The sequence below is a fragment of the Amblyomma mixtum genome, chromosome 10 (assembly GCF_055824585.1).
Source record: "Amblyomma mixtum isolate Tamu chromosome 10, ASM5582458v1, whole genome shotgun sequence".
In the NCBI taxonomy this organism is placed as follows: domain Eukaryota; kingdom Metazoa; phylum Arthropoda; class Arachnida; order Ixodida; family Ixodidae; genus Amblyomma; species Amblyomma mixtum.
This window is the reverse complement of record NC_143021.1, coordinates 68,283,241-68,293,418: the sequence shown is the minus strand read 5'-3', so window position 1 is coordinate 68,293,418 and position 10,178 is coordinate 68,283,241. Positions and strand designations below refer to the sequence as shown.

Below are 10,178 nucleotides of genomic sequence, written 5' to 3'. Positions count from 1 at the left end.
TCAGCAGGCATGTCGCTTGGCTCATTTCAATGTTTCGTGCTTTAGCTCGCCAAAATGCGCAGGTTTCCGTTGCTCCGGCTCCCGCAGAGTGGAGTATACCACTTTTCTTCCCAATAGTACTTAAGATTTTTGCCAAAGCAGATAAAAGATTAGGAGTCATTAGGCGGTCACTTAAGCATGCTACACAGAATACTAAACTTACGGCTTATAAGATGCTGGTACGCTCGATAATGGAATATGCGTGTGAGGTGTGGGATCCCTACACTCAAGCACCTGCAGCTGAACTGCAGCGAGTGCAGCGGCGTGCACTTCGCCTTATCTATTCTCGCTTCCGAAGACAAGATCCAGTAACCCCACTTTAGACTTTAGCGATCTTGCGCCCTCTTCAACGTCGCCGGAAACAAAAAAGACTCATTCCTTTCTATAAGATTATGAACAACATGGTACATATCGATAAGCAGCAATACATAAGCTAAACTACTTCACGTATGACTCGGGGTAAACATTGCAGACATGTAAAAGAACCAACGTTTTCTGAGCACTGCTACCAGCATTCCTTCTTCCTGTCCACAGCGAGAGAATGGATTTAAGGCAGACAGCTGGGCTAGTTGGTGTTTAGATTGAGAGGACATAGTAGTAGCGCTTAAAAACAAGGTGACAGGGTAGAGAAAGACAGCACAGGCGCTAGACATCAACTGACTTTATTCTCGAGAACAACAACGAATTTATAGGTGACAACCAGGAGCATAAAAAATCAACTTTTGAATCGCATGCGTGATGGCACTTCCCGATACGATTCGTTGTTGTTCTCGAGAATAAAGTCAGTTGATGTCTAGCGCCTGTGCTGTCTTTCTCTACCCTGTCGTCCTTGTTTTTTAAGCGCTACTACTATGTCCTCTCAATCGAGAGAATGGAACAGACTGCCAGAGAATGTGGTGCTCTCATGAGGTGTGGATGTGTTCTCTGCGGGAGTTCGTGATTTGTTATTATAGTGCCTTATATAATGCGACTTGCATTTCTGTTGGGGATGGTCTTTTCGCATTGTTTTCTGTTTCGTTGCAGCAAGATTTTAGCGCATGTTTGTTCTGTACAGGTCCGTTCCATTTTTTAAAATGTTAAAACTTGGCACCGATTGGAGGGTGCTTATGATTTGTTTGTTGTGTTCCGCCTTTGTAATCTGTACTACCCTTGTGTCACTCCTATCTTGGTCCAGACCGGACTGATAGTATCTCTAATAAATAAATAATTAAATAAATCTAGTCTCGACCATTTGTGTCGTTTTCAAGAAGCCAGTTTGAACTTCAGTGCCACGAGTAACAGTGCTTGCGAATCTTTGCAATCCTCCTACTGCCAGGTCACTGCAATAGTGGCATCATTGATAGCATTAGTGTAACGGTTGGTCATAACTTGTATATACATTAGACCACATAATGACAGCACACATGCTCAAAAACAGGAATATTTTGAAAATGAGAAACAACAACTTTTGAATCCAAATGTTATCCATTACAGCACTTCCCACATATTTATAACAGGTGTAATTAACGCAGTGCACTAGTTTATACCAGACAGATGCTGGCACAGTAAACATATCCAAACTCCTACAACACATTGGCCGAGTACCAGTGAATTGTCACTAAGTGCTGAAAGTAATTAACATATTTCTAACCACAGCAACTGTAGAAGGAAGAAAGAACTGTACTGTTACTGGTTACAAGATTGACAATATCCTTAATTCATCGACAGATTACAACAGTGCTATGGAACACGAAAAAAAAGAAGACATGCAAGACAGGACAGGCGCTGTAGCCTTAGTTTTACCAAGACTATAGCCTTGGTAAAACAGTGCCTGTCCTGTCTTGCGTGCAAAAGCGTACAGTCTATGTCACCTCTTTCTGTACTCTCAGTTCAATTCGACGCTCAATCCTTGTGAGAGAGTCAGACTAAAATTTTAGTAGCCTGAGTTTTACGAAGGTAAAAACCAAGGTAAAAAAGTGCCTTTTACCAAGGTAAAAACGTGCCTTGGTAAAACAGCGCGCGTCCTGCCTTGCGTTTCTTCTTTTTTCCGTGTTTCATAGCGTTGTGGTAACCTGTCAACGAAAAACAATGAACCAACTAGCCCAGGCCAAAATCATTATTATTCATAACAGAAAAAGGTTAGGAACAAGCATATGCTCCAGTTCAATCCCTTACAGCGACATCAAACTTCAATTCTACTCTCCCACAAAAATTGAGCGCTGAACTGTACTAAGAGATTAGAACAGCACAAAAGGAGGTGACATAGACTGTATGCTTTTGTGATCTGATGCCCGGTAACAAACTATGCCAGACCTTTTCACTTGTCAACAGAAGTAAACAAATCCACTTTTCACCATTAGTTCTCAGCCTGACTGAAGGGCAAATTACATATCAGCTCAACACCATTCGATAGCGCACCTTGCCATTCGAATGCAGTAAAACTGCTGGCATGATAAGTTACTCTCTGAGTTAGCAAATAATATTGCAAGGCGTGTGCAAAAATGGCCGCACGCTAGGAAACGCAGACCACAAATGAGCTGCTAATTTCTTGTCCACGAACGTTTCACTTTTACTCTTTTATCGTTTGATTTTTACTCCATTGCAAAAAAAAAAAAATTTTTGACGCCGTCCATTCACCGCAAAAAAGCGACCCGGCCGAAGCAGTCATCTTGTAGAGCTAAATTAAAGCAGGTTTACTGCCCAATGAGAATCAGATACAGTGCTGCGGTAGAAGTGAGCACTGCGCGCGGTACGTGTCACAGAAGCGCACACAATAATTTAGTCACCCCTTTCTGAACGGAGACTGTGCTTTGGACTTACCTCACTGAATGGTCGCGAGCAGGTACAAATACGTTGCGTTGAAGAATCACCCCGCAATGTTCTTGAGCACGGGAGACGAAGGATCAGAGCCTGCAGCGAAAGAAAGCACGAGAAAGATCCTAGCACATTGATCAAAATTTTGGTAAGGGCTAGTCGGTGGCTCATCTTAAGGTATACAGCGCAAAAAACAGGAGCAGCAGAGAAGACTTAAACCAGTCTTGCTGTTTGTGTCTTCTCTGCTGTCCCTGTTTTTTATGCTGTACATTACTTTCCTTAAGCTAGCACATTGCGCCGCTGCGGTTGTGCGTTGTACACGAATAGGCTCCCTCCGGCCGCTACGCGACCGGCTCAAGACAAGAAATAGCAATAAGTAGCGGCTTGCGCGTACAGTCCATGATAAAGCATCTTTACAGAATACGCCATAATTTGATGGCAGGAAAAAACCCGTACGATCAAACGAAAGGGTCACTTACATCTACAGTTGAAATTTGACGCGAAGAATCCGTACGATGAGTTGCGCCGCGGCGATCTGGCGTGCGCTGTTTCTTTCTGATGTTGAGTCTTTTGCGAAGATGTCGCTCACTGCTGCGTCACAAGGCGATGAATCGTGCACGATGAAGTAATCGCTGAGCGCAAGCGAACACGAAACGCACACGGGTCCGTACAACGCAAAAAGAGGAACGCGCAACTTCACTCCCGCACACAGTACCCTGCCGACCCTGCAACAACTACGACAAGCGTGGTAAACAGCGACTTCGTCTTTGACTCTAGGATGGCAAATAGCCAACACAAATAGACAGGCACGTGACCTAAAGAGAGAAGGAAAAAACTATAAACCATTGCTTAGCTTCTTGCTTTTGTTCGGACGAAGACCGCGCTTCACTCTTTCCCTTTTTTCCGCTGACTGAGGGAACGTCTGCATTCTCAGCAGTGTCCCAAGGGCACGCCGCCAGCGTGCAAAGCGACAGCCTTCGCTGCTTGCAGTGTGGCGGGTGCTAGCATTCTTTTTGCGTGCGCCTCTCTGCCCATGTGTCACTATTTTTGTCCACTTACAGCGTGCCCACAGCTTTTTCGTTGTCGAAGACAATGAGCGCGGCAAGACTTGTCTTGTCGGCAAGACTTGTCGCGCTGTGGGCTGTATGAGTCGTATAGCTCCACTTATCCCTCTTTGGCTGAAAAAAACTCTATACTACACTTTATTTTACTCACGTCTACTCTATGCAATATTAGTGTGGGGCACTACGACGAAAGGAAATTATGATAGGTTGCTCGTGCTGCAAAAACGCGTTCTACGCCTCTTTGAAAATTATAAAGGCAGAATAAGTGACTTACCAACCCAACCACTATTCTTAAGGCACGATATGTTACCGGCCAATAAAGTATATTACTCTAAACTGATGCAATTAATCCACAAAGAAAAGCTTTACACTACACTTTCAGGTAGGTCGCCACACTACAGCTTCCGAACTCATACACATACAACTACAAGAATTAGAACTAATTATGGTAAACAGGATATTGATTATCAAGTAATAAAGATACTTAACCGCCATGGACGCTACATTGATTTTACGCTAGCATTTAAGTCATTCAAATCAACATATAAAGAATTTTTACAGATCACTGAAGATAATTTATACATATAGGTACCCGTAAGGCATATGCAAACCTTTGGTTTTTGTAAATTTTCCCCGGTTTTCTGTCAGTGTCATCCATCACGAATGCTAATTCATGTCTTCACTAAAATGTGTTGTCGCGAAACCTAAGTTTTTTGTGTTGCTTCACCGCGGAAGTTTGTTTATTCTATAGCCATCATTCTGTGTTTATATGTATTCTATTTTTCTTCTGTCATTATGTATACCGTTTCAACAGGAGGAAAACCTGTATATTTATTGAAGCTGCCCACTGCTAATTTCAGACGACAGGCGAGGCCTTGTCAGGCTCCATGCCTTTTGCCTTGTCTTCCACTTTCAGTTGAAAGAAAATAAAATGTTTCTCTCTCTCTCTCTCTCTCTCTTGTCCCGGCTGTTCCTCCTCTTCCTTGCAGTATGCGTTTGAAGCTTTTGGGGCAGCCACATCTTACGCAGCTTCAATAAATACGCAGATGCTGCCGCAAATCTGTGGTGTAAGCAACGGAATAATTTTCAGAGTAGCTGCAGCTTAAAGTTACAAGCATCGTTAGGAAGTTCTCGCCAGCTCTTATTCACTGTCGCAAACGGAAGGCAACGCGAAATAAATATCAATAAATTACTCTTCCTGTACTTCTAAATCATTCATAGAACTGGCTAAAAAAGCGATGTGAATACTTGAGCATTACTGATTCACGTCAGATACAACAGTTTGTAATACAGATATGACATTTCAACTTTCTTTTTTGCTTATGGGGCGCATGTTTCAGGAGAATCCGAAGAGAGCAAAAAACTAGCTGTGTTCCAAAATAGTTTAGTGCAAGCGAAATAGATGCAGCTATAGAATTATGGATTTATTAAAGCCGCACCGAGTGTTCAGAAATTTCCGGCAAACAAAGAGGAATCAAGACATTTAAACTTTTGAAGAAGATGGCGCAGAAAACGGTGTCAGAGAACAGTCGGCTACTGCTGATGCAGCAGTTCTCACCTCACGTTGCTCGAGTATACACGGAGTTCTCGAACTATTTTCAGATATGGCTCTATTGCGCAGAAATTGAGCACTGCCAGCGCTATGCCAGCCCAAGCAAGTGTTAAGACGCCTCAGGCTATGGGTAGGTGATTCGGTTGAGTCCGTCTACTATAAGCGCTTTCATTTTATTCAAGACAGGCAACTACTACCACTGAATTTGTTTTTGTTAAAGATGGGTTCATCAGGGCGATACAATGTGCCCTTTAGCTCAGTTTTACTTGTGCGCGTAAGATAAAAGTCTCAGTCATCGGAAGCAACTTGCGATGATTAAGGAAAACCTGTCCGTTTATGCGCCATAGTTTCATTTGTTTTCGAGCTTGGGTCTTCGGGTTGCGTCTATCCAGTGCAGTGTATTGTTTATGCGTATAATTAGCCTTTAAAAGAAAAAATATTTCCTGACCTTTGAACCATTTCATCAGAATTCACAATGCGCTGCCGTAATATTAAAAGCCTTGGTTACTGTTTCCTGTGGCACCCGGTTTGTTGATGAAGTGGGTGCTTTCATAGCGCTACAATTCCAAAAAAAATTGGAGGCGATCAACTCCATTTCTGCCTTCCGCCTATCAGTACTACTTGAGTGCATTAAAGATGCGCGAAACAACTGAAAAGGTAAAAGTTACGTAGGCGTACACTGAGTTCAAGCTAATTTCTGCTCATGTAAGCCTGCAGCACAATTTCAGTCGCAAGACAGGTGTAATAGACTTAAATTGCGTTGCTCGCCTCGTTCCCTGTATATCAATTCAAAATAAGCTGAAATCGAACTTCTTCTATGCGAAACACTTGTGCACGCCAAAACATTATCAGGAAATGCAGCTATCTCGAAAACTGAACACTGAAGGCTGCGCTTTCTTGTGCCGAGAGAAAGGATCCGTAAACTTGTTGGAAATGAAACGTCTAAATGTATTTTACGCCGCGTTGGGGAGTTTCCGAACAGATGTACAAATGCTGGTGATCTCATAGTAAATCAGCAAAGCTGCGACTCTGAAACCTCGCTCGTGTCATAGTAAAAGGCTCTAAAGAGAAAGGTATGCATACCTCCGGAGCATTCAGTCCACGGTCACAATGCAGTTCAGCTGCTGAATTATTCTTTCTCTAGTTTCTTGCATTTCTGATTTTCAGCCTTGTTAGTACTAGCGGTGAAGGTAACGCAGGTAACGAGTATGACTCGCTTTTGTTGAAATGTAGCAAAAATATGAGTACGCAATTTAGTCGGGATTTTCGTTAAATTACAATATAACTTCAGCTAACATAAAATTACTGCGTCAACAATCTCACTAGTTCGTCAGATTTTCTTTTAATAACTTGTATCCGTGTTAACCTGAATGATTTTTGTTATTCCTCTGGTATTGCTGATATTTCAGTTAAGACTCGAGCAGCTGTAACGAGCAACGAAATATCGAGAACATAGAAGAGCGTGTTGTCGGGCTAGTTAGTTCTGCATAGTATTGTATAAGTGCAGGACATGCTTGGCGGCTGCAAGGTGCGATTTGGCTGGTGTCTCATGAGAGACCGTAGCACTCATTTCGTGAACACTTCAAGAACATGTGCCATTTCATAACGAGGGTTTCCTCGAAAAGCCGTATACGTGGTTCGGAACTGCATGGGGGTATTAAGCGTCCTGGTGTTTATCTTACTCTATTAGAAAATGAAGAACAGCGCCAACTAATGGAGCCTAAGCTGGCTATGAAGCAAAATGGTTTCTTTTAACGGTTTTCTTACTGCTTTAATAAAAGGTTAATCAGAAGCCGGAATTATAAGTGAAATAATTTTCACGCCTGTGGTATGTTTCTTAGAGCGAAGCGTTGGAATGTTGATTTCGGTCAGAGCTGCGATTTGTCAAAGGAGTCACACAGCACCCATCATGCCGTCTGTCTTTGCTGACTTACTATTTTTTTTAAACGATATCCAAATATCAGAATGGAAGCACCTGCACCGAATATTAGTGATTATTTTGATCGTTAGCAGCCAAGAGCATATTTGCATGCGTAATGGATGTCGTGGCCGACAGCGTCCCATTAACCTTTTTCTAGTAACGTTCTGCGCATCCGCCAAGCCTTCTCGTCCGCCATTATCGTCGACAATATTAGACGGAAATCAAGAAAAGTTCACTATAGCTGTTCTTCCAAGAAAGAGCTTTCACGGATCAAAAGGATCAATGCGTGTGTCCACAGATTACTCACGCCTACCTGCTCTGGCTAGGCGAAGCCAGCGTAGCTTTTCACTATTGTACTCGAAGTAACCCCCCTTACCTCGTTTTCGGGAAACGACCATCTTTGAGAGAGGATGCGGTGCGGGCTGCATACTTTGCTGTACAGCGTCCTCGTGCAGGCCAAACAGAACTGGTTTTAACAGAGTAAAAAAGAGTACGTTTTTCGAAAGACTAACGGCCTCCACTTGGGTGTTAGCAGAGTGCATCGTTAGTCCTTGCGTTTTCAGATAGCATGAATCGTGAATACACACCCTTCCTACACCTTTTTTTCTTAGAGTGCGGGGTGTTGGTCACGTACGCCGCGCGTGCCGCAGAGACAAGGAGGAGGGCCATCCTCATCATCAGCCTGACTACGCCCACTGCAGGGCAAAGGCCTCTCCCATGTCTCTCTCCAGTTAACCCTGTCCTTTGCCAGCTGCGCCCACCGTATCCCCGGAAACTTCTTGATCTCATACGCCCACCCAACTTCCTGCCGCCCCCTGCTACGCTTGCCTTCTCTTGGAATTCACTCCGTCACCCTTATGGACCAGCGGTTATCTTGCCTTCGCATTGTGCATAAAAGGTTGTGGCCAAATCCTGCTACCCTCCTCCTCCTGTTCTGTTCTGTTGAGGAGGAGGGTAGCGAGGGAGAAAGTCGTTTGGTAAGTAAAGGAAAATTTACTGGCCCGAAGTGTTCACCGACCTGAGTGGTGTCACCGCGGAGAAACGAGGACTAAGCAAGAGAGACGCGCTCATACGAAGCGCTTCGTTTGTGTGCGCGTTTCTTGCTTAAGCAGGGGATACATGTGCGAAAACATCGCCTGCGTGCCGCACCGATCGCCGCTTGATAACTGCCGCCCCACTACAAGCAGGGACACACGGAGCGGCAAGCACCGCTGCGCCGCTCTACCCAAGCTCCGCCCACAACCGGTGTCACACTTGCCACCGCGCAGCAGTGGCTGAGCGCTGCTTGGCTTGGTGTACAAATCTGAGAAGACAAGATAGCCTTGTTATCAGAAAGAGTGCCAGCTATGTTCGAGCAGCGACAAAGCAGTCTGGAGCATCGTGATGACGCTGCCGCATTGGCTGCCGCTTCCCGTCGTTGCGTTTGCCGCGAGCGGCCCGTCGTTCACATCTATCAGGTACGACGCAGGCGACGAGCTGCGATCGGACGTTGCGACGGCGTTCGCAATTGCACGCCGCAGTGAATCGCACTCACTTTTCGCACATGTGTCCTCGCCTTCAATCCTCGTTTCTTCGCGCTGTTCGAACCAACTCGCCCAGTTTTCGGTGCCACTGTGGTATCACCGCCAGTGCGCCAGGCTGCAGGGGAGAAGTGAGGGGTTGATATATGGTTAGAGTAGAAAATGGGTCTGAAAGTGCTCCGTAGGGAGATAAGGAAAACCGCGGCGGTAGTGGAAAGGCCCAACACATTCGTCTGGTGCGCCAGGTCTGCACTCGAGCGAATTGTGGTCTCAGGGGAGATTGAATCTCCGGGGAGATTTAAAAAAAGAAAAAATAAAACTCAAAGTACAGAAGTAAAAAAAAATGAAAAAGCCGGTTAGAGTTGCGATGTCTTAGCAGTAGGCGCTGATGAACCGAGCGGCGAGACCAGAATCGGTGAGAAACCGGAGTTAGCTTCGGAATGCTTGGATTTCAGAGGGTGGGGAACCGCGCTGGAAGAGCATGTCTTAAGCTATAGCACAACGCAGACCCAACCTCTTGCAGGATGCCGCCAATACGGTGGTATGGGAATATAGTTCTAGTCACTCAAGCAGATGGTGCTCCAACGTCTCGTCCGGTCCGTCGCAAATTGTGCACGTAGCAGAGCCTAGCCGTCCGTAGCGGTACGCGCGCTCCAGCGTCCGAAAGCAGCGCATCCTGAAGCGTAGCAATATGGAGGCGGCCAGGCGCCGGAATGGGAGTGGGCGGGACTGTCGGCCGGCTGCGACACGTGGGCCCAGATGCTGCAACCGGAGTGCCCGCTGCACAGCGTGTTTCATTTCATTTATTCAAGCCTTAAGGGGACAGGGCATGGAAAAAATTTGAAAAAAAATGAATTTTTTGTTTTTTTCTAAATATGAAAGTACATTTTTTTCTGCATCATTTCATGTATCACACTTCATTCTGTGCAATTTATATCAACCTGGAAAAGCTATCTGAAAGCAAAGCAGTCAGCGACACACACATCCTTTACGAGCTGTGTGTTTTCTGCGCTTTTACTTCTGGCGATGAAGGCAGCAAAGCCATATTGATAAAGCATTGAAATTACTAGGCTAGAATGTATTGGAGAAGAACTGAGGATTGGGCGAGTTGGTGGTGATCTATTGTAGAAAAAAAAAGCAGCGCTTACGAACACAGACAGAGGACAAGAGAAACAGACTGACGGCGCTGAACTTACTAGTTCAGCGCCGTGTTTTCTACAATGCATTGGACACGTGCAAACGAGAATGGGCACGATATTGAGACAAGTAAAAAAAGAGAACAAGACAGA

At 44.9% G+C, this 10,178-nt stretch overlaps 1 protein-coding gene across 1 annotated transcript in view; it reads right to left on the bottom strand.

Annotated features, from left to right (window-relative positions):
- Positions 1–8,914, bottom strand: part of LOC149326032 (uncharacterized) — a 61,608-nt gene extending 52,694 nt beyond the window's left edge. The window contains exon 1 of the mRNA XM_089564454.1: positions 8,904–8,914. Coding sequence (XP_089420580.1) covers positions 8,904–8,914 — 11 coding nt within the window. The remainder of the gene's footprint in view (positions 1–8,903) is intronic.
- Positions 8,915–10,178: the final 1,264 nt, after the last annotated feature.